Source organism: Dama dama, chromosome 1 (assembly GCF_033118175.1).
Source record: "Dama dama isolate Ldn47 chromosome 1, ASM3311817v1, whole genome shotgun sequence".
NCBI lineage: Eukaryota > Metazoa > Chordata > Mammalia > Artiodactyla > Cervidae > Dama > Dama dama.
The window spans coordinates 57,115,603-57,141,254 of NC_083681.1; the positions used below are offsets into that span (position 1 = coordinate 57,115,603).

At 39.2% G+C, this 25,652-nt stretch overlaps 2 protein-coding genes across 2 annotated transcripts in view; both read right to left on the bottom strand.

Annotated features, from left to right (window-relative positions):
• The window catches only part of CCDC34 (coiled-coil domain containing 34), a 43,065-nt gene extending 28,035 nt beyond the window's left edge, over positions 1 to 15,030 (bottom strand). Inside the window, exons 1-2 of the mRNA XM_061151025.1 lie at positions 14,652 to 15,030; positions 9,894 to 10,029 (exon numbers count right to left, since the gene is read on the bottom strand). Coding sequence (XP_061007008.1) covers positions 9,894 to 10,029; positions 14,652 to 14,989 — 474 coding nt within the window. The 5' untranslated portion in view covers positions 14,990 to 15,030. The remainder of the gene's footprint in view (positions 1 to 9,893; positions 10,030 to 14,651) is intronic.
• Positions 15,031 to 18,677: 3,647 nt separating this feature from the next.
• LGR4 (leucine rich repeat containing G protein-coupled receptor 4) overlaps positions 18,678 to 25,652 on the bottom strand; it is a 102,226-nt gene continuing 95,251 nt past the window's right edge. Inside the window, exon 18 of the mRNA XM_061151039.1 lies at positions 18,678 to 21,872. Within this exon, the coding sequence (XP_061007022.1) occupies positions 20,596 to 21,872 (1,277 nt within the window). The 3' untranslated portion in view covers positions 18,678 to 20,595. The remainder of the gene's footprint in view (positions 21,873 to 25,652) is intronic.

A 25,652-nucleotide genomic window follows, 5' to 3' on the forward strand; every position in this document is an offset into this window, starting at 1 on the left:
TTTTTCAATAACTGCAAATAGTGTTAACATTAACAAATTGAAAACTAACAACCATATTATCATCTTAACAGATGCAGAAAAATCATTTGATAAAATTCAACATTCATTTATGATAAAAAAAAACTCTCTAGAAAATGTGCTTAGAAGGAACCTACCTCAACATATTAAAGGTCATATATGATAAACCCACAACTAACATCATACTCAACAGTGAAAAGCTGAAAGCATTTCCTCTAAGATTAGGAACAAGATAAGAATGACCACTCTTGTCACTTATTCAACAGAGTTTTGGAAGTCCTAGCCATAGTAATCAGAGAAGAAAAAAAAATTAATCCAAACTGGAAAAGTAGCAGTAAAGCTGTCACTGCAGATGACACAAGACTACACCTAGAAAACTCTAAAGATGCTACCAGAAAACTACTAGAGCTCAGCAAGGAATTCAGCAAAGTTGCAGAATACAAAATTAATACACAGAAATCACTTGAATTTCTATACACTAACAATGAACTATCAGAAAGAAAAATTCAGGAAGCAGTCCCATTTACCATCCCATCAAAAAGAAATAAAATACCTTGGAGTAAATTTTCCTAAGGGGGCAAAAGACCTTTGCTCTGAAAACTGTAAGAACCTGATGAAAGAAATTGAAGATGACACAAAGAGGGAAAGATATACCAAAAGTATGTTGTTGGATTGGAAGAATCAGTATTGACCAATTGATTATACTATCCAAAGCAATCCACAGATTCAATTCAATCCCTATCAAATTATCAATGACACTGTTCACAGAATCACATCAAACAGTTTTAAAATTTGTATGGAAATACAAAAGACCCCAAAGAGTCAACAAAATCTTGATAAAGAAAAATGTGGCTAGAAGAATCAGGCTCCATGACTTTAGACTGTACTACAAAGTCACAGTAATAAAAACAGTATAATACCTGAACAAAACCAGAACTACAGATCAACGGAACAGGACAGAAATCCAAGAAATAAACCCACACACCTATGGTCAATTAATCTATGACAAAGAAAGTCTTTAATATATAATGGAGAAAAAGTCTATTCAGTAAGTGGTGGTGGGAAAACTTGACAGCTACATGTAAAAGAATGAAATTACAACAATCTCTAACATCATATACAAAAATAAACTCAAAATGGATTAAAGACCTAAATATAAGACTGGATACTATAAAACTCTTAGAGGAAAAGAAAGGCAGAACACTCACTGACATAAACTGCAGCAAGCTTTTTTTCAATCCACCTCCTAGAATAATGAAAATAAAAACAAAAAGAAACAAAAAGCACCTAATTAAACTTAAAAGCTTTTGCACAGCAAAGGAAATCATGAACAACAAAAAACCACACAGAATGAGAGAAAATATTTGTAAGCAAATTGACCAACAAGGGATTAATTGCCAAAATATATAAACAGCTCATGTAGCTCAATAACAAAAACTAAATATATAAACCAATCAAAAAATGAATGGAAGATCTCAATAGACATTTCTCCAAAAAAGACATACAGAAAGCCAAAAAAGCACATGAAAAGATATTCAACATCACTAATTATTACAGAAATGCAAAATCAAAGCTACAATGAGGTATACCTAATACCAGTTGGAATGGCCATGATCAACAGGCTGAAGCATCATCAATAAACGCTGGAGAGGGTGTGGAGAAAAGGAAACCCTCCTACTCCGTTGGTGGAAATGTAAATTGATACAACTACTATCACAAACAGTATGGAGGTATCTTAAAAAACTAAAAATATAATCATGTGACCTACCAATCCGATTGTTAGGCATATAATCAGAGAAAACCATACTTTACAAAGATACTTGCACCCAATGTTCACTGCAGCACTATTTACAATAGCCAAGACACGGAGGCAACCTAAATGTCCATTGACAAATGGTGCTGCTGCTGCTGCTAAGTCACTTCAGTCATGTCCGACTCTGTGCGGCCCCATAGACGGCAGCTTACCAGGCTCCCCCATCCCTGGGATTCTCCAGGCAAGAACACTGGAGTGGGTTGCCATTTCCTTCTCCAATGCATGAAAGTGAAAAGTGAAAGTGAAGTCACTCATTCGTGTCCAACTCTTAGCGACCCCATGGACTGCAGCCCACCAGGCTCCTCTGCCCATGGGATTTTCCATGCAAGAGTACTGGAGTGGAGTGCCATTGCTTTCTCCACCAATGACAAATGAATGGATAAAAAAAGAGGTAGTACATATACACGATGGGATATTACTCAGCTACATAAAAGAGTGAAATAATGCCATTTGAAGCAACATGGATGAACCTAGAGATTATCATTTCAAGTGAAGCAAGTTAGACTGAGAAAGACAAATATATGATATCACTTATATGTGGAATCTAATAAAAAAGATGATACAAATGGACTTATTTACAAAACAGAAACAGAGTCACAGTCTTTTGAAAACAAACTTATGGTTACCAAAGGGGAAAGAATAGGGGAAGGGATAAATTAGGAGACTGGGGTTAACAGTCTCCTAATTTATATACACGCTAGAATATTCAAAATAGCGATCAACAAGCATCTACTGTATAGCACAGGGAAATTTACCCAAAACTGTGTAATAATTTATAGGGGAAAGAATCAGAAAGAGAATGAATATAAAGTATAACTAAACCACTTTGCTGTACACTTGAAACTAACACAACGTTGTGAATCAACTATACCCCATAAAAAACAAAGAATAAAAATTAAGGATCAGACACCATAATCAAGGAATACTTTTCCCAGCTATCCAAGGACTTTCGAATATCCACAAATCAATTTGATACACCCCACTAACAAATTAAATGATAAAAGCTTTATGATCATCTCAGTAGATGAAGAAAAATCTTCCGATTAAATAAAACATCCTTTAAAAAAAAAAAAAAACTCTCTAGAAACTGGGCATGGAGGGAACATACCTTCAACATAATAAAGGCCATGTGTGACAAACCCTTTCATCAAGAGCCTCTTGATGAAAGTGAAAGGGGAGAGTGAAAAAGTTGGCTTAAAACTCAACATTCAAAAAACGAAGATGGCAGCATCCAGGCCCATCACTTCATGGCAAATAGATGGGAAAACAATGGAAACAGTGACAGACTTTATTTCTGGGGGCTTCAAAATCACTGCAGATGGTGACTGCACCTATGAAATTAAAAGATGCTTGCTCCCTGGAAGAAAAGCTATGACCAACCTAGACAGCATATTAAAAAGCAGAGACATTACTTTGCCAACAAAGGTCCATCGAGTCAAAGCTATGGTTTTTCCAGTAGTCATGTATGGATGTGAGAGTTGGATTATAAAGAAAGCTGAATGCCAAAGAATTGATGCTTCGAGTTGGCGAAGACTCTCAAGAGTCCCCTGGACTCCCCGCAAGGAGACTCAACCAGTCCATCCTAAAGGAAATCAGTCCTGAATATTAATTGGAAGGACTGATGCTGAAGCTGAAACTCCAATACTTTGGCCACCTGATTGGAAGAATTGACTCACTGGAAAAGACCCTGATGCTGGGAAAAACTGAAGGTGGGAGAAGAAGGGGACAACAGAGGATGAGATGGTTAAACGGCATCATTGACTCAATGGACATGAGTTTGAGCAAGCTCTGGGAGTTGGTGATGGACAGGGAAGCCTGGTGTGCTGCAGTACATGGGGTCACACAGCGTTGGACACGACTGAGCGATGGAACTGAACTGAATGACAAACCCACAGTTAACATCATACAAAATGGTGAAGATCAGGAAGAAAACAAGGATGTCCATTCTTGCCACTTTTATTCAACACAGTTTGGAAGTCCTTGACATAGTAATCAGATAAGAAAATGAAAGAGAAAAAAGGGGAGGGGGATTTGAATTGGAAAGGAAGACATAAACTGTCACTGCTAATGACAAGATATTATACATAGAAAACCCTAAAGATGCTATTATACCAGAAAACTACTAGAGCTCAATGAATTCAGTAAAGTTGTGGACACAAAATTATTATACAAAAATCAGTTGCATGTCTATATACAAACAAGGAATTATCAGAAAGTGGAATTAAGGAAACAATCTCACTTTCCATCACATCAGGAAGAAAAAAATACCTAGGAATAAGCCTACCCAAGGAGGCAAAAGACCTGTATTCTGAAAAGTATAAGACATTGATGAAAGATACAAAAATGACACAAACATATTGAAAGATACACTGTGTTCTCTGATTGCAAGAATCAATATTGTTAAAATCGCCATATTACCTTAGGGAATCTAAAGATTCAATGCAATCCCTATCAAATTACAAATGGCATTTTTCAAAGAACAACAACAACAAAATTAAATTTATATGAAAATACAAAAGGCCCTGAATAGCCAAAACGATCTTGAGAAAACAGAACAGAGCTCGAGGACTATGCTCCCTGATTTCTGACTATACTACAAAGCCACAGCAATCAAAACAGTACTGCACTGCGGCAGAAACAGACTCAGAGCCACAGAAGAGAAGAGGCTGAGGAATAAACCAAAATACCTAGGGTCAATTAATGTATGACACAAGAGGCAAGAATACACAATGAAGACATTCCTTCAGTAAGTGCTGCTGGGAAAACTGGATAGCTATCTGTAGATAAATAAAATTAGACCATTCTCTGATACGATATACAAAAATTAACTCAAAATGGATTAAAGACCTAAATGTAAAGCCAGATACTATAAAAACTCTTAGAGGAAAATGTAGGTAGAACACTCTTTGATATAAATTGCAGCAATATTTTTTTAGATCCATCTTTTACAGTAATGGAAATACTAAGCAAAATGTAGTAATAAGCAAAAGCAATTGTTTAAACTTAAAACCTTCTGTACATCAAAGGAAATCATACACAAAATGAAAAGACAACTCACAGAATGAGAGAAAATATTTGCACCTGATACAACCAATAAGGGATTCATTTCGAAAATATATACAAAGCTCATATAGCTTAAAATAAAACAAAAAGAAACAACCAAATCAAAATATGGACAGAAAATCTAAACAGACCTTCTCCAAAGATATAAAGATGGCCAGCAGATACATGAAAAGATGCTCAAAATCATTAATTATAGAAAAATAAAAATCAAAACGACAATAACATATAACCTCACACTGATCAGAATGGCCATCATCAAAAAGACTACAAATAATAGATGCTAGAGAAGATGTGGAGGAAAAGGAGAGAATAGAATAGAGAGAGAGAGAATAGAGAGGAGAATAGAATTGTTGGGGAGAATAGAATTGGCGTCCCCACTATGGAGAACAGTATGGAGGTTCCTTAAGTAAAAATTGAGTTGCCCGCAATTCCGCTCCTGGGTATATATCCAGAAAAGATGAAAACTCAAATCTGAAAAGATAACACATCCCAATGTTCACAGCAGCACTATTTACAATAGCCAAGACATGGAAGCAATCTAAATTGTTCATCAACAGATGTGTGGAAAAAGAAGATGTGGGGGGTGTGTGTATACACACACCAAGGGGGTATTACTCAGCAATAAAAATAAATGAAATGCCATCTGTAGCAACATGGATGGACCTAGAGATTCACTAAGTGAAGACAGACAGACTCGGAAAGACAAATATCATATGATACCACTTATATGCAGAATCTTGAAAAATGATACAAATGAATGTATCAGTCTGGTTAAAAGGTTTATTCAGGTTTTCCATAAAATGTTATGGAAAAATCCAAATGAAATTTTTTGGCCAGAACAATATTTACAAAACAGAAATACACAGAAAACAAATCCATAGTTACCAAAGGGAAGGCAGGGGGAGGGAAAGATGTGAAGTTTAATTTTAATATACACACTACTATATACAAAACACATTAACAGCAAGGATTTACTACATAACAGAGGCAGTTATAACCAGTATCTTATAATAACCTAAAAGCAAAATGCTTGTCTGAGGAAGCCTTACGAATAGCTGAGAAAAGAAGAGAAGCTAAAGGCAAAGGAGAAAGGGAAAGATACAAGCATTTGAATGCAGCATTCCAAAGAATAGCCAGCAGAGATAAATAATAAAGTCTTCCTCAGTGATCAGTGCAAAGAAATAAAGGAAAACAACAGAATGGGAAAGACGGGAGATCTCTTCAAGAAAATTAGAGACACCAAGGGAACATTTCATGCAAAGATGGGCACAATAAAGGACAGAAATGGTATGGACCTAACAGAAGCAGAAGATATTAAGAAGAGGTGGCAAGAATACACAGAAGAACTATACATAAAAGATCTTCATGACCCAGATAACCACAATGGTATCACTCACCTAGAGCCAGACATCCTGGAATGCAAAGTCAAGGGGGCCTTAGGAAAGCATCACTATGAACAAAGCTAGTGGAGGTGATGGAATTCCATTTGAGCTATTTCAAATCCTAACAGATGATGCTGTGAAAGTGCTGCATTCCATATGCCAGCAAATTTGGAAAACTCAGCAGTGGCCACAAGACTGGAAAAGGTCAGTTTCTATTCCGATCCCAAAGAAAGGCAGTGTCAAAGAATGTTCAAACTACTGCACAATTGCACTCATCTCACACGCTAGTAAAGTAATGCTCAAAATTCTCCAAGACAGCCTTCAACAGTTTGTGAACTATAAACTTCCAGATGTTCAAGCTGGATTTAGAAAAGGCAGAGGAACCAGAGATCAAATTGCCAACATCCGTTGGATCATCGAAAAAGCAAGACAGTTCCAGAAAAACATCTATTTCTGCTTTACTGACTACACCAAAGTTTTTGACTGTGTGGAATACAACAAACTGTGGGAAATTCTTAAAGAGATGGGAATACCAGACCACCTGATCTGTCTCCTGAGAAATATGTACGCAGGTCAAAAAGCAACAGGTAGAACATGGAACAACAGACTGGTTCCAAAACGGGAAAGGAGTACATCAAGGCTGTATATTGTCACCCTGCTTATTTAACTTATATGCAGAGTACATCTTGAGAAACACTGGGCTAGATGAAGCACAAGCTGGAATCAAGATTGCCGGGAGAAATATCAATAACCTCAGATATGCAGATGACACCATCCTTATGGCAGAAAGTGAAGAATTAAAGAGCCTCTTGAGAAAGTGAAAGAGGAAAGTGAAAAATTTGGCTTAAAGCTCAACATTCAGAAAACTAAGATCAAGGCATCTGGTCCCATCACTTCAATGGCAAAGAGATGGGGAAGCAATGGAAACAGTGATAGATTTCATTTTCCTGGGCTCCAAAATCACTGAAGATGACTGCAGCCATGAAATTAAAAGATGCTTGCTCCTTGGAAGAAAAGCTATGACCGACCTAGACAGCATATTGAAAGCAGAGACATCACTTTGCCAACAAAGTTCCGTCTAGTCAAAGCTATGGTTTTTCCAGTAGTCATGTATGGATGTGAGAGTTGGACTATAAAGAAAGCTGAGTGCTGAAGAATTGATGCTTCTGAACTGTGGTATTGCAGAAGACTCTTGAGAGTCCCTTGGACTGCAAGGAGATCAAACCAGTCCATCCTAAAGGAAATCAATCCTGAAGATTCATTGGAAGGGCTGATGTTGAAGGTGAAACTCCAATACTTTGGCTATCTGATGCAAAGAACTGACTCACTACAAAAGACCCTGATGCTGGGAAAGAATGAAGGCGGGAGGAGAAGGGGATTAGAGAGGATGAGGTGGTTGGAGGGCATCACCGACTCAATGGACATGAGTCTGAGTAAGCTCCAGGAGTTGGTGATGGACAGGGAAGTCTGGCATGCTGCAGTCCATGGGGTTACACAGAGTCGGACACGACTGAGCGACTGAACTGAAAACAGAAAAGAATCTAAAAATGTATGTGTGTGTGTGTGTGTGTGTGTAAAGAGAGGCTTCAATGTATATGTGTGTGTGTGTGTGTGTGTGTGTGTGTGTGTGTGTGTGTGTGTGTGTGTGTGTGTGTAAAGAGAGGCTTCCCAGGTGGCTCAGTGGTGAAGAATCCGCCTGCCAATGCAGGAGACGCAGGAGACATGGGTTTGATCCCTGGGTCAGGAAGATCCCCTGCAGGAGGAAATGGCAACTCCAGTATTCTTGCCTGAAAAATCCCGTGGACAGAAGGGCCTGGCATGTTACAGCCCATGGGGTCACAAAGAGTCAAATACCACTGAGCAACTGAGCACACATGCATGCATATATCTATAAACTGAATCAGCTTGCTATAATATATCTGAAACTAACACAACACTGTAAATCAACTATATTTCAATTTAAAAGATGGAAAAAAAGACTGTGACTAGCAATGATATCAATAACACCACCAATAAAATCACTAGCTATCCTTACACTTTGTCTCATTTAATCCTCTAAAAAACTGTGACTGGGTAGTATTATTTTATCTTTACTGTAAAGATGAGGAAATTGAAGTGTAAAAGTTTAAATAAGCCTATCTGACATCAAACCATTAGGTTTTTCTCAAGTCCTAGCCCTTCTAAGTAGAAACAAGCACTACAGTGTGCTTTTCCAGGAATAAATTTATATTTAGAATACAGAGTATACTGCAGTAGGGAAAAAGCAGAATGTATTGGTTTCTACAATTATCTGAATCATGTCAAGAGCCTGGCTAGAAAGCCATCACAGAAAGAACTAGTTTCAAAACTGAAATGGAAAATTTACTCCAAAAAGATCATGGAGGGCAAAGCTTTAATTCCAAGGATTTTTACAGCAATAGGGATACTAATAGGTTAGTTGTTGTTTTTATCACTGTGTTTTTATTTTGTGACCCCCATGGGCCGTAGCCCACCAGGTTCTTTTGTCCATGGGATTTCCCAGGCAATAATTCTGGAGTGGGTATTGCCATTTCCTTCTCTAGGGGATCTTCCCAACCTAGGAATCGAACCCATGTCTCCTGCATTGGCAGGTGGATGAGCCACCCGGGCGCCCCTAACAGATGAGACTAAACTTAAACACACAACAATAGTGAACAGGTTAATTATGTTCTATTATACATATGATACATTTTAAATATATTTTAATAATCAGCCATTTTAAAATGATATGAAAATATTTAATGATATAGAAACATATTAATAATGTAATAGGCAGAAAAAAAACAGGTTACAAAAGAGTGATTCTATTTATTAAAAACAAGATATATCCCTCACCATGCGCATCTACCTGGTTTCTGTGTTTGGACAGAGAGAATTCAGATAACCCAGATACTGGAGGATTTCAAACTACCCAAATCTATTTGGCTGCTAGGTTCTAAAGAGCAAATAGTAAGAGTTGAAAGAATGACGGATTCATGTGAAAATGTATTTTTTTGAGTTTGGAGAGGGAGAGTTCAGAGAGAATTAAAAATAGAAAAATGTCCAGAAGCGAGGCAGGGAGGTAAAGAGAAACTAAGAAAACCTGAAAGCCCCTCACACTTCCTTCTCCCAGCACAAATCACTCTGGGGCACAAGCTCTGAATCGTATAGGGTAGACTTCCTGCCTCTACCTCAGTTTTTATTTCTCTCCTCTCTTAAAAATTTTACCTAATATATGAGGCTGACTGTACCTTAGTTAAACATACATATGGTAACTCTCTGTACGAATATACATTTGCACGTATGTTTTAAAAAAATTTACAGAGAAGAAAATCTGGAAGGCTACACGCCATACTACTAACATTAGTTGTTTTCAGGGAACGAGGTTGATTTTAATTTTCCAAATTATGCTTAGCTGTATTTTCCAAATGTTCTTATAATCTGCAACACGTATCATTTCCCCAGTAAGCTATAAACATGGATATAGCAAACTGATACCAAAATATGCTAAAACTTTGTGGTGAGGGATAATAACATCCTGATAATAACATTCTGATTTTGACAACAGCTCAACTTTGTGAGCTTGTGGATTAAGTAGAAAGAAGACTGTCTAGTTTTACCTCTAGAGCCTTCTGTTGCAGACGGTCACGTTCTACTTTTTCTTTGCCAACAAACCACACTTCCCACGGTGTCAGGCTGCCTTCTGGTAAGTGCACCTGCTTCTGTTCTTCTTGGTTATCTTCGGATCCAACCGTACTATTACAAAAGAGAGGATACTATAGACCTTGCACTCAAAGCTCTTTTACTTAGCAGTCAAAATGATTTAGCTGCACAATAAAAGTAGAATTCCATGATACACTGACAATACTGTGATTTTTATATGTAAATGTACACTTAAGAAACTAAGAACAAAAGAGCCCATTGTTTAAATTAGTTTATCCTTTAGACAGCCTCTGAACTCTCTCGTCTTCTAAAATCACACTCCGTCCACTTGCCTTAATTACAGTAATTTTTTTCATTCTAAAACATCTTATGCCTGGACAACTAATTACAACACATGATCCTAACCAAATCCTGGTGCAGACTTCTCCCTTTTCCTCCCTTAAGTAGTTCACAAGGAAAGAATACATATCTACACAGTGAGGACGGTAATGCCAATGTGGTTAACAATTACGGTTTTGGTGTGAAGGGTGGACAGAGTTCTTTACACCCTCGATTTTTCTGTAAGCTTGAAGTTGTTTTGAAATAAAAAGGTACATAAAATATACGGCCTTGTGTTCTTTAATGGTTTGGTGGACTCCATTTTGCCAGTTCTCAGACAAAGTGGCCACAACTTCCCCAGAGTTGTCAGTCTCTCTCTTCTGGGTACATGGGAAAGGAACCATTCACTCAAGCTCAACAGCAAAGGGAAAGGGAAGTACTTGTGAGTACATATATACATAAAGAACACAAGGCCTTGGCCAGGTACAAGGCTCCCATAGGAAAAGTTGAACCATTAGTGCCCATGGATAGAAAGGTTGTACAGGACATGAGGCAGCTAGAGAAAGACTGGGTTATTATAGATTTAGCCCCTCTTTGTCTCTTTAACATTCCTGCTTCAGGCAACCAACTGCTTCCCCTACGGCATGCTCAGCTTTTTCTGCCTTGTAACTTCCATTTACTTGTTGTTGGTGGTGGTTTTTTCCCCTATTTTTCCATTCATTCATGCAATTAGGGAATTTGTGTTCTAGTGGGAAAGGAACATTGTTGGTATGTTGTTTACATCCTATATCTGTCTGGCAGAACACTACCTCATCCTCCCATAGCTTCCCTGGTCATGAAGGTGCTGATGAGGCCCACTCAAAGGCATTTCAGGCTAGATCTTACTCCTGAGCTCCAAACTTGTATTTTCTACCACTGGATAGATGGCTTCACTTAAATATCAAACTCAATCAATACAAAACAAATCTAGTCATTTACCACTCACTCACTACCCTCCTCCTATAATTCTACCTCAGAGAAGAGTATCAACACTCACCCAGTTAGCCAAGCTGGAAACACAGATCTTTGACTCCTGCTCCCTAACCACATTTGGTACCGCTCCCTCCCACACCTATACAATTCAGTTCAGTTGCTCAGTCGTGTCCGACTCCTTGTGACCCCATGGACTGCAGCACGCCTGGCTTCCCTGTCCACCACCAACAACCAGAACTTGCTCAAACTCATGTCCATTGAGTCGGTGATGCCATCCAACCATCTCATCCTCTCTAATCCCCTTCTCCTTCCGCCTTCATTCTTTCCCAGCATCAGGGTCTTTTCCAATGAGTCAGTTCTTCCAATCAGGTGGCCAGGAGTTTCAGCATCAGCATCAGCGTCATCAAGAAATTCAGGACTGATTTTCTTTAGGATGGACTGGTTGGATCTCCTTGCAGTCAAGGGTCTGTCAAGAGTCTTTTCCAACACCACAGTTCAAAAGCATCAACTCTTTGGCGTTCAGCTTTCTTTATAGTCCAATTCTCACATCCATACATGACTACTGGAAAAAACCATAGCTTTGACTAGATGGACCTTTGCTGGTAAAGTAATGTCTCTGCTTTTTAAGATGCTGTCTAGGTTGGTCATAGCTTTTCTTCCAAGGAGCAAACATCTTTTAATTTCATGGCTGCAGTCACCATCTGCAGTGATTTTGGAGCCCAAGAAAATAAAGTCTGTCACTGTTTTCATTGTTTTCCCATCTATTTGCTATGAAGTGATGGGACCAGATGCCATGATCTTAGTTTTCTGAATGTTGAGTTTTAAGCCAGCCTTTTCACTCTCCTCTTTCACTTTCAAGAGGCGCTTTAGCTTTTCTTCCCTTTCTGCCATAAGGTGGTGTCATCTGCATATTTGAGGTTATTGATATTTCTACCAGCAATCTTGATTCCAGCTTGTGCTGCTTCCAGCCCAGCGTTTCTCATGATGCACTCTGCATATAAGTTAAATAAGTAGGGTGACAATATACAGCCTTGCCATACTCCTTTCCCTATTTGGAACTAGTCTGTTGGTCCATGTCCAGTTCTAACTGTTGCTTCTTGACCTGCATACAGATTTCTCAGGAAGCCCCAACTATCAGGGCCCCAACCAAAGGTAAGAGGTAGAGAGGTGGAATAAGGAAATGTTCTAAACACTTCTCTTTCCTGAAAAGAGGTGATTGATTTTCTGAAGTATTTGAGAACAATCACCACATCTATCTGTTCTCTAGGAAGTGGGAAATAAACACTCCTTCAGTAGGTGTTTAGTGAACACCTCACAGGCATCTGACACTTCCCACACACAGGCCTGACAATGCCTGCATTTTTTCCAGACCACGTCCTACCTATTGCTTTGAATCAGAGGGGATGAACTATGATAAGGAAGGCAGCTAGAGCCCTGGGGTGTTACCAGTTCATTTGGGCTTTGGCTGAGGTTTCACATAAATACAACTAGCTCAAAAAAAAAAAAAAAAGAAAAAAAAATACAACTAGCTCCTCCCGTGGTGAGCTCCATTTGGTCAGGGCTTTGGCTCTCGAAAGCTAATGCAAGGTCTCAGCAGCAGAGTTGTGGATGGCCTCTGGATAGCCATCATTCCCTGGGTTGCTCAACTGTCTACATAGCTTAGTCCTGCTGATTAAGCTCAGGAGTTATTTTCCAAAACCTTAAAATATATTTTAAAAATCATTGGGACCAGGAATTCCCTGTTGGTCCAGGGGCTAAAACTATACTCCCAATGTAGGGCACCCAGGTTCAATCTCTGGTCAGGGAACTATATCCCACATGCTGCAACTAAGATCAAAGATCCTTTGTGCCACAACAAAGACCCAGGGCAGCCAAATAAATAATAAATGTCTTCGTAAAAATTACTGGGACCAACTCAGTCCTGAAGAATCTGTACAAAGGCCCACATGAAAAAGGACTCTTTTGAAACTGTTTCTTGTTGCTACAAACTGTGTGGACAAGTGGCTTGCTTGCTTACTGTTACTGATCTCCATTCCTACCAATGTACTTACTATTACTCTCCTTCTTAAGAGACTCACTGTTACAACTGTGTACGTGAGTCATTTCATATGGCTTCATATTCAATTTACTCACCCCAGGCATGCATGCCTTACAGCAACAGAGGCTAAATGGTTGCCTACACATAAAGCATGGGTTCTCTGGTCTGTGTTTCTTAGATCTCCTGTATAGTGCCTTGTGCAGCCTGACAATCAGAACCTTGTAAATGCTTTCTGAAGTTGACATAATGAGTCTACCTCCAAATGCACCTGCATCACCAAGCCTCTCTCAGAAAAAGATATTCCTGAAAGGATAGGCCCTTTGCTCGTATTTCTTCCCAACAATAGGCATGTAGCATAGGCAAGAGAAAACATGATCAGTATACCCTGGTATTAGGCCCAGCTCCTCTAATGACTAGGTGGAAGCCTTCGAATTAGACTTTTTATTTGTCTTCTGAGCCACAGTTTTGTTATCTGTAAAATGAATGGCTTGACCTAGGCTTTAATTCCAAGAGAGTAGAGACCACGCCTGTCTTATTTATAGGCCCTTACCTGGTGGCTCACATACTAAAGAATCTGCCTGCAATGTGGAAGACCTGGGTTCGATCCCTGGGAAGATCTCCTGGATGAGAGCATGGCAACCCACTCCAGGATTCTTGCCTGGAGAATCCCCATGGGTAGAGGAGCCTGGTGGGCTACAGTCCATGGGGTCGCAAAGAGTGGGAGACGACTGAGCGACTAAGCATGTATGGCACAAACTAAATGTTTGCTGAAAGAACTGTAGAAATAAATTAAGATGACTTTAATAATCCCTTTGATTCTAGCATTCAATGGCTTCTACTCTTAGTAACTGTTAAGAGCAGCCCTGACATTGTCTCTGTATGCTGAAGTCATTGCTAACCTCAAAGCTTCAGCTTTTAATCTATGACATAAAAAGTATACTGCTTACTACAACCTACTTCACTGACAACCAGACTTTTTTCATACTCGCTACAGGTACTACTAAGATGCAGTAAACCACATGTGGGTGTTAAAGATTTGAAAAAGAGTTCTAGTGTCCCCACTTTGACTTTTGAGTCTTCATAAAATGCCTGAAACTGTACCAATTTCGTGTGTTTAATGCTCGCTGCTTGTGTGTTTAGGTGTATTTCTCTGGGGAGGAAGATTGTAGCAACCATCACACACTCAGGAAAAGGGACTAAGAACGATGGAAAAATCTGTAGTCATGAGTAAGAACCGGCCCAAGACTCTGGGCCAAAAGGAGCAGCACCTGCGGCTGCAAGTGCCCGCGCTGCCTTTTGAGAGGGAAGACAGGAGGGTATCTGGTCGCCAGACGAAGGTACTTAGTGGGGTCTAAGGAATCTTGAGGGGCCTGTATCTCGGATTTACCTGGTGCACCCCTGTAACTCCACTCCTCTCAGGCTCTCCACCTTGGCCTCTGAGTCATAAGCATCTTCGTCCACATCTTCCTCCTCCTCCCCGTCACCATCGTCGTGGTCAAACGGGAAGCTCTGGTGGCCGAGGGGAGACAACAGCGATAGGGTGGAATTGCTGCAGCTCAGCGGTGGCGACAGCGAGCATACCTCCACCGCCTCTAGGCCCGGCCCCCGGGGGCCTGCCATGAGAACAGAGAAGCCCGAGGAGGGCCGAGACCCGGACCTGCAGTCGGCCATGAAACGGGGTTCGAGAAGGGGAGAAGCAAGCCCCCACCGCCCTGCGGCCCACATCTGGCCCGCCAAGTTCAAACCGGCGGAGCGGCGGCCGGGACGTGCTCTCCCAGAAGGCCTTGCGCGCGCCGGCGCGGCCAATCCGGGAGGGCGCGGACTTCGCGTTGCCATGGCGACGCGTGGAGGCCTCCTGGGCTTTGTCCCGGCCTTCAGAGAGTGGCTTCCTGCTCCCGGCAGTCTTTTGGGTGCCCTCCCTCCTTCCCAGCCTGGATCTGCGCTGCTGCTTGTGAATTAACCTCGCGCTCGGCTCTCGCTCGCAGACGAGGTCCCCCCTCCCGGCTCACAGCCAGGAGGGCCCGTCCGTTGTTTGCTGTGGTTCGTTTGGTACAGAAAATGTGCTGTTACTGAATAAGGCAGATTCTTTAAAGGGGAAAGTGGCAGAAGCCAAAACTACCCCCATATCATTACAAGGTCAGGGTTACAGGGATCGGTCACGATTTCTCTCAGCACATGGCCACACACGGCTGTATTTTAGGAAAAGGGGTGGGGGGCGAAATGTATCCAAGTTTACAAGTGTATCTAAAGATACACTTCTGGTACAGTTTCTCATTGTTTTTGGTCGTACCTCGTCTGCCTAGCATCACCTCGTCTTCCTGGCATCTTACAGGAACTTGCTTATTCAGGTGAATATATATAAACATATATATGTATAAGTCCTTGCTTATACAGAGCCTCTCTGAAGCATCTAGTGTACTGGGGTCTGTAAGCACTGGAGATATAAAAAATAAAAGCCCTGCAGTCCTTACTCTTTCCTAGTGAAGAGTCATACCTTTAAAATATCATGTGATATGTATGCTATGAAGAATGAAAAAAATTTGTGGGACTTAGAAAGGAGCACTCTCCTCTCAGGGACTGAGGGTGGGGATGAAGGTAGTAAGGGAGAGGTAATAGACACTGAAGCTAGTTGCTTTATTCATGCTAATAAACGGGCTTTGTCCAGGTCATAATGCATATTGCTAGTAGAAATATCACACAATGAAAACAGACAGTGGCTAAAACAGCACACAAGATTTGTCATTGACCAAGGAGTGATACAAAATCTTTGATGACATTTAGATCTGCAAAAATTGACACCAAAGAATTATATACAGTAGAAATAATAGTAACCGAGGGCGATTTATAGTTAATAAAATATGATATGGTTAAAACTATTTAAATAGAATGTAAACTTTGTTAAAATTTTCAGTAAAAATAATGAAAATGGAAGAAAACAAGCAATTTAAATGAGTGATGAAATTGATGGAGGAAAAATGGCTTGAGTTTTCATTCTCTTACCTAATTATTCAATAGTGTCATGGCTGGTTAAAACCTTTTAGGTGAGGATCTTTGGAATTAATAAATTAATTGATTGATGCAAAACAGCATCACCCTGGGTCACTTTAGGGCTTCATAAGGCAGTAAACTTGAGAAGCTGTTCCCAACAAACATCACCCCATATTACGGAAACATAGTAGGAAAACAAGTTTCAGCATGAAAGGACCTGGATTTGAATCCGTGGTTTTTCTCTTATTTGCTAGGTTTCCCTCAGTAAGTTTCCTTGGAGAAGGAAATAGCTACCCACTCCCATATTCTTGCCTGGGAAATCCCAGGATAGAGGAGCCTGGTGGGCTACAGTCTATAGTGTCACAGAGAGTTGGCCACAACTGAGCGACTAACACACAACATCACCTAAATAAGCTGTTTGGCCTTTCCAAGTCCTTACTCACTCCTCTGTAAAATAGGGAAATTCTGTAATCTGTTTCCCAGTTATATCATCTTATTAATTCTCAAGACTTCTAGCGCAGGATCAGACAAGAGAAAATGGCCAGTGGTAACTTATGTCATATAAGCTCCAAAACTTTCCCAGTCTAACCTCTTACTATGGGAATCTAAAATGTTTTAAACAAATTATGCGCTTTCCTGGATGCCTCAGAATCATTCAATTCATGACCAAGTATTGCATTATGTTGTAACAACTCTGGAACTATGAGGCAAAGAGCCACTAGTGTTGGTGCTTGAACATAATCAAAACCTGTGTTCTTGTTTCTTACAGTGCCTTTTCATTACTGGGACTGAGAAACCATAATCAAGTTTGGTAGAATTATATAAAATGTATAAATAAGGTCAAAAGAAGGCCTCTCCCTTAAGTTTCAGGATGTTGACTTAGTTACTTCTCTCCTTAATACTCATTTATATATTTATTTTCACTTTCATGGTATATTGGGTATAATTTCAGTTTTTTTGATTGGCATTGTAATCTTGTGTAAGTGAAAAGAGAAACCTTTGCTTGAAAATCTGTTACAAAAGTAACATTATTACCAGTGAGTCCTAAGGCAATATATTATACCTCTTAAAAAAATGTAGCCCTAGACATATTGAAACATTTTCAGATGAAACAAAATGTCTAGGATTTGCTTCAGTGTAATCCAAGGGGCAGAGGGATTCCAGAAGATGAGTGAATGGGATGAAGAAGAAATGACATTTACCACGTGCTCTTGACAACTGCCAAAGTTGGATGATGGGTATGGGCAGTGAGGGCCAAGAGCGTAGGAGGAGGGGTAATTACAGTATTACTTTTGGTTATGGAAATTCCAAATATATACTGAAGTTTAAACAAAAACAAAACAAACAAAAACAAAAAAATTAAGGGGAACTGGGTGCTGGTTTGGGCTCTAATTTGCTGTATGTGTCAGGTATTCACTTAAATTTCATTAGGCCGTCTATTTTCCCATCTGTAAAATGAGGGCTTGATGTTTATGAATACTGAGTTAGCTCTAAGCACAACAGTCCCTCCTTATCCACGAGGGTCCCAAACTCCCAGTGGATGCCCGAAACTGCAGATAGTACCAAGCCCTACAAATACCATGTTTTTTCCTGCAGTTTTTTTTTTAAATAAACTTTTTTTTTTTTTTTTGTATTGGGGTACAACCAGTTAGCAATGTTGTGATAGTTTCAGGTGAACACTGAAGGGACTCAGCCATACATATACATGGATCCATTCTTCCTCAAACTCCCCTCCTATCCAGCCTGCCACATAACATCAAGCAGAGTTCCCTGTGCTATAGAGTAGGTCTTTATTGGTTATCCATTTTAAATATAGCAGTTTTATTTATTAGTTAGGCACCGTAAGAGAATATCCATATTACCAGCATCACTATTCTCGTGCTTTGGGGCCATTACTTGGACACAAGCGCTGAGAGTCAGAGATGGCTACTAAGTGACTAACGGACTGCAAACCCTGGACAAGGGATGTTTCAGAACAGAACAGTGCAAGATTTCATCACACTACTCAGAAGGGCACACAATTTAAAACTTATGAGTTTATTTCTAGAACTTTCCATTTTAATTTTCCATTTTTGGACCACAGTTGACTATGGGCAATTAAAACTATGGAAAATGAAACCTTGGATAAGATAAGAAAGGGAGGACTGTTGCATTTTGGCAATTGACTGTATCTGGAATATGCATTTTTTTTTTTAATCATTTGCTTTTAAATAACATCTAATTGAAGGTATCCTCTTAAATTTCATAGTTTGTTTTCCATGAGTATTTTCAGACTTAAGATACAATAAAACCTTACTTCTAAATTTCAGCAGTGTTCTTCCAACATTTCTTCTAGAACGCTTAAAAATATTTTACTTCAATTTGCTTAGTTTAACACTAAAAGAAATTCATTAATATACTTAGTTATAAATTAAGGCAAAATAGATTGCTTTCCAGAAAGTTTAATGATTCAACACACTGCATACAATATTTCCTATCATGTATAACACAGTTTACCACATATTTTAAATATCTGCTATTCTATTATTTAAATGAATGCAATGGAAGTATTCAGTAACATGACTTTTGAAGAAAAAAACTTTTAGCTAGATTTTTTTTACCAAGTTATGATTTAATATTTATCAGATGTGTAAATATACAAACATGATGGCAATTTAAAAAACTTGTGAATAGTTGGCCTTACAAAATTACAACACACTGTAAATAAATCCCTCCCACATTTTATACAAACTACATGATTTTGATATACAAAGATTCTGTTTTTATTACACTGACAATGTACAACCAAGAGTATTTACAATGCAAAAAGTATATAAACCACAATTTAACATTCTGCTACTGGCAGCCACTATAGTTTAGGAGGTAGCTTTAATTAAACAAAATGAACAGAAGCCACATTTCCCAACTTGTGTTCTAAAAATAATTTACATAAGATAAAAATTCATTATATGCACATTATATACAGTTTAATTATTAAACTGCAATCTAGCTTAATGTTTTTTAGTATCTCATGAACAACTAATATGGCAGTGGATTTGCTATTGATTTAGCATACTGTTCAAAAAATGTACTGAACATTTATAACGTTAAGACTCCATATAATCAAACGTCCATAGATGACTATCAAGTAGAATTTTTAATTTTTAAAGACATAGGCCTAAGCTTTATGCCTTTTTTTTTTCCTTAGTGACATATTTATCTTGTCTCACAAGAACAGTTTCAGAGCTGTTGCACAGGCTCTTGTAAATCAAAGGAAGGGAAAATATATGGTAGCTTCCAGGTAAGAGCATAGGTTCAGGAGAATCCAGCTCACTAAGAAATAAAGGTAAGTGCTTTGGGTCATAATTACTCCTGATTTCTTCCACCTTAGTAAAACCATTTGCCACAATTTACTTTCTGTACAATTCAAGCTACAGGTAGATCACATACCAACTGAACTGGAAAATACTGATAGAGCCAATGATATTATGAAGAGTTTTATCCACAAGAACATTATACGGAGTCATCAAATCCCTAAGATACTTTTAAAATCCTCTGTTAGTAGTTTAGCCAAATCTACGAAAATCACACAGCAATGAGCCCTTTACTTTTTTCTAATAGTATGATCACAAAGCACTGAAGAAAAAATTACTGTGATCGAAACAAAGCAATGCACAATGACTGAAGACAAATGTGTTCAGTTACTCTTTTAAAAATCTAACAGTTGTTAATATTGTTTTAAAAACATCTTCAGGTTTTAGATGTAAATCTCTTACACAAAATTGATGATTCTATTATGTCAGAGATGGATTAGAAAAATGCAAGAATTTAGTGCCTACATCCACTCTCACAGTCCTGTCTGGGAAACGATCCCCCCCACCCCCTTTTTTTTTTTTGGCCCTGCAGTAAGTTGTCCTGAGATTAATGATGAAACATTAGGTAAAATTAGCAAGCCTCGTTCTTCAATTACATAAAATCACCGTTTAAAATATTCTTAAAAAATATTAACAGCTGTTCTCTATCTTGTGCTTAATTCAGAAACAGGTATAAATTTGCTCCTTATGGATCAGAAAAACCCAACGTTATATTGCTACGATATACATAAAATCGTTTTCAAGTTAACTATTTGTTTCAAATAGACTACACATTGTTTGGACACTGCATTCTGTCATCAATCGGTAGTTCAGGCACTTGTCCTTCGCAAAGGTCTGGTTGAAGAAATAACCTGCCACCTTTCTCCTTCTTCTAAGTGACACCAGGCAGTGATCACTGAAGTGCTTCCCAGATGAGAGATCAGACTAGGGTTCATGCTTATAAACACCGTGATTTTGCTTCATGGGAGAAACAGTTACAAACACATGGATTCAGTCTTTAACTCTTGGGAGATTATAGGCATAGCGCACCAAAGGGAATCCTCGACTCTGATAGAAGCAGGCTCGTCCGCAAGCCTGAACCTGGTCAGAACTGTCGGAAACAAAGGAATCTTCTTCATCCGCATAATCAGAGTGGGCGGACTGCGTGCCACAGTCGGACCAATAGCCGTCCGGCCTTTGGCAAGAACCCACCGTCAAGGCAGGACAGCTGTGTGATTTTATTAAGTGTTTGCAGGACACGGGCTTTGTCAACAGGAAGGCTTCGCAGCAGTCACACACAGTCAGGTTGCCCTGCAGATGTGAGTACATGCTGCAGTCGTAGTAGAAATCCTGCTCCATGCAACCAGCCTGGCTGCTGATGGAAACCGAAGCCGATCCGCTTTTCTTGGCAACATGGCGCTTCAGTAACTTCCAGTCTTCTTTAAACTTTGGGTTGAAGAAGACATAGAGGACTGGATTCAGGCAAGCAGGCAATGGGAAAAATATCAGAGTAACAGACTTCATTATTTCGGGGCTGATCGAGATGGCAGTGATCAATGGCGCGAACGAGAAAAACGCAACGGGGCAGAAAAAGATGCAGTTGGTGAAGATGAGCCAAGCGACATGCTTAATCATGCTAGAGTGTGAGTTCTCAGAAAGGTCTTCTTTTTCCAAGTTGCAGTAGAGTTTAGTGTAGATAATGGCCATTAATAAAAATGCTAGTGAGTTTAACAGCACTAAAGTTACGGTAAACCCTAACGATGGGGTTTCTCCGGTGGGAAACGGCAAGCACAGAGGGGATGCGGAATACTCCCCTCTGTGGAAAAGGGGGAAACAGCCTGCCACTGCGGCCCCCAGAAAAGCCAAAAGGGCAGCAATCCGGAACTGTTTGAGGTGATTGCTTTTCCCATTTTTCATCATATCTTTTGCAGATAAGCTTCTTTCGACGGCTGCTAACATTAATAAAAATATGGCGCTTTCTGAGGAGAAAACGGCAAGAAACCCAGCTATTTTGCAACCACTGCCTATCTCCCACCAAATGCCAAATTCGGCAAATCGGCCCCAGGACACAGCATCCAGAAAAGTTAAGATTCCGGTATAAGCTCCCATGAATAAGTTAGACACAGAAATCAGGCCTATGAACAATTTGGAGGAAGGCACTGATGTACAAGATGCAAATGTTGTTAAAATGACAAGCAGGTTGAAAAACAATGCAACCAAGAAAATGAACCACACAGTAAGACGGATCATCCAACTTCCCAGCAAGTATTCGCAGGGCTTAAAAGCACCTAAAATGAAAGAGAGAAAAGACAGTTTATAAAAGACTATCTTCCATAAGATATGGCTTGAGAAACTATTAATAGAGTAATTAATCTACTACCAAAGTGAATTGACCCAAACTGAAAAGATTATCATTTCTTAGGCATCTAATCACTGGACTAGGCTATTTAAAAATTTATTTTAATATGTCATCTTAATATGTATTTTATTAACTACTTGACAAAGTCATACAGTGATATTTAAAGGAAAATTTTCACTTTTTCTCATACTGAAGTTAATATACATAGCACAGTGACTAGTATGTGAAAGTTACTTCATATGGGGCTTGGAATCAGATAAACTAGGGTTTGAGTTTAGGGTTTGTAACTTGCCGCCTTTAAGAGGGCAGCTTAAACCTCTATAAATTTCACTTTCCCTCTTGTGGATAATAACACCTATTTCATAGCATTGTGTAGCTTAAGTAAAATTACACACACAAGGTAACAGGCTACTGGGTACATAGTTGGACTTCAAAAAATGTTAGGTCCTTATCTTCTTTCTTCCCAGTTCCTAATATACTTTATACTAATTATATATGATATGTATATGTAACATATATTTTATACACATTTCTTACAGCCTTCAAAGGCAATCTGATGAAGCAGGCTAAGACAAATAGAATTATTCCCATTTTTCATGCAGAGATTTCAAAGTGTTTGGTAAACCTGACAGAGGTCATTGAACAAAATAGTACAGTGAGAGCTAAATTACATTGATGTTAACAAATCATGTAAAACTATGTCCAATAACACCCTGCATCACTTAAACTAGAACTGCAAGAACAAATTTAGTAGCTGAGTTGCATGTTCTAGCAACTGACTTTGGCGTGCTAGTTATGTCCCAAATGACAACTGTTTCATTTAAAGGTTAGTAAAGAAAAACAAAATGTTGTCCGCAGAGCACAAGAAAATGTGTTTGATACATCCTGTAAAGCATCTTTATCACTGAGATAGTCACAGACCTAACAAGCCAGAGCTCCACTATTTATATCGATTTGACTGAAGAAACTTACAAAAAAAATTCTTTTCTAGTTAATTTTTTTATTTCCCCCTCAGGGAAGTGTGAAGAGGAAGCTTTTGCCTTTATCTCTGAATCTGAACTCATCCTTCTACAAGGAACAAGGAGTAGCTCACATCACCCGGGAGAATAGGACACCCTTTGGAATGTGTTTGAATAGTGGGTGGAATTACTTCCCTCAAAGGCCTGGGAAGTCAGTTCCACTCCTCTGTCTTGGAAACCTGCTGCCTCCTCCAGTTTTAAAAGAATCAACCTGCCTGACTTCAGACTCTACTACAAAGCCACAGTCATCAAGACAGTATGGTACTGGCACAAAGACAGAAATATAGATCAGTGGAACAGAATAGAAAGCCCAGAGATAAATCCACGAACTTATGGACACCTTATCTTTGACAAAGGAGGCAAGGATATACAATGGAAAAAAGACAACCTCTTTAACAAGTGGTGCTGGGAAAACTGGTCAACCACTTGTAAAAGAATGAAACTAGAACACTTTCTAACACCATACACAAAAATAAACTCAAAATGGATTAAAGATCTAAATGTAAGACCAGAAACTATAAAACTCCTAGAGGAGAACATAGGCAAAACACTCTCCGACATAAATCACAGCAAGATCCTCTATGACCCACCTCCCAGAATATTGGAAATAAAAGCAAAACTAAACAAATGGGACCTAATGAAACTTAAAAGCTTTTGCACTACAAAGGAAACTATAAGGTGAAAAGACAGCCCTCAGATTGGGAGAAAATAATAGCAAATGAAGAAACAGACAAAGGATTAATCTCAAAAATATACAAGCAACTCCTGCAGCTCAATTCCAGAAAAATAAATGACCCAATCAAAAAATGGGCCAAAGAACTAAACAGACATTTCTCCAAAGAAGACATACAGATGGCTAACAAACACATGAAAAGATGCTCAACATCACTCATTATTAGAGAAATGCAAATCAAAACCACAATGAGGTACCATTACACGCCAGTCAGGATGGCTGCTATCCGAAAGTCTACAAGCAATAAATGCTGGAGAGGGTGTGGAGAAAAGGGAACCCTCTTACACTGTTGGTGGGAATGCAAACTAGTACAGCCGCTATGGAAAACAGTGTGGAGATTTCTTAAAAAACTGGAAATAGAACTGCCATATGACCCAGCAATCCCACTTCTGGGCATACACACTGAGGAAACCAGATCTGAAAGAGACACGTGCACCCCAATGTTCATCGCAGCACTGTTTATAATAGCCAGGACATGGAAGCAACCTAGATGCCCATCAGCAGATGAATGGATAAGGAAGCTGTGGTACATATACACCATGGAATATTACTCAGCCATTAAAAAGAATTCATTTGAACCAGTCCTAACGAGATGGATGAAACTGGAGCCCCTTATACAGAGTGAAGTAAGCCAGAAAGATAAAGAACATTACAGCATACTGACACATATATATGGAATTTAGAAAGATGGTAACGATAACCCTATATGCAAAACAGAAAAAGAGACACAGAAATACAGAACAGACTTTTGAACTCTGTGGGAGAAGGTGAGGGTGGGATATTTCAAAAGAACAGCGTATATACTATCTATGGTGAAACAGATCACCAGCCCAGGTGGGATGCCTGAGACAAGTGCTCGGGCCTGGTGCACTGGGAAGACCCAGAGGAATCGGGTGGAGAGGGAGGTGGGAGGGGGGATCGGGATGGGGAATACATGTAAATCCATGGCTGATTCATATCAATGTATGACAAAACCCACTGAAATGTTGTGAAGTAATTAGCCTCCAACTAATAAAAAATAAATAAATAAATAAAAGAAGGTCCCTGCTCTCCTCACTTCCTGCTTCTGTGTCAGCACATGGCTGTCTCTGTGTTACTACATCGGAGTGGAGTTGGGGAAATAGGTTTGCCATTCACTCCTACTGCCACCTGGGGAGATGAGCTCAGACCACCTTTCCTCCTGGCTGACCCCCAAAGTTTAAAATCAGAGAGAAAGAAATGAAATCTCTGCATATTCAGGTCTAGACTCCCCTTTAATAAAGACTTTCCATTCCTTAAGTCCAATACAAAAACTCCAGCAAACAAGTGAGTGAACTACAGCCCTGGACTTGTAACAATCAATTACCTTTTATAGATTTTATAAATGATTCTGGTCAACCTCATTCACTCATCTGATTGCTATAAACTTATTCTCTACACCAGGAACTGTGCTAAGTATTAAAAGAACACATACACAACCTCTGAAGAAGCTCACCAATTCAGTAGTAATCATTAAAGAATCCATAATACTTATGATTCTGAGTTACAAAATTAATGTTCAGAACATCCTGTGTGATTAAACAGGTATCTACTTCATAGCACACAACTTAGCCATTTAAAAATTTTTTAACAGTAAAATTATAAATCCATCTTCTCTGGTAGATTAGGCAGGGTATCACAGTCATGACCTAATACTAAATTGTGGTGTCAGTTTAGTAACTCTCCCAAGTCTACTAAAGTTCAGTGAAGTAAAATAGAAAAGTAGACAAGGTTGCATTTAAAAAATAAAAGGATAACACTAAAAGTCTTTATAGACCAGTAACTTCTAGAACTATCCCAGGGTTAAAGTTGCATGAAGAAAATACCTCTCCATCCTCAATGTGTGTAACCCCCATCTGGGAAGCTTGTTAACACGAAGATTCTGAGTCACTGGGTCTGGCCCAAGATTCTGCAAGAGATGCCTAAGCTCCCGGTATAC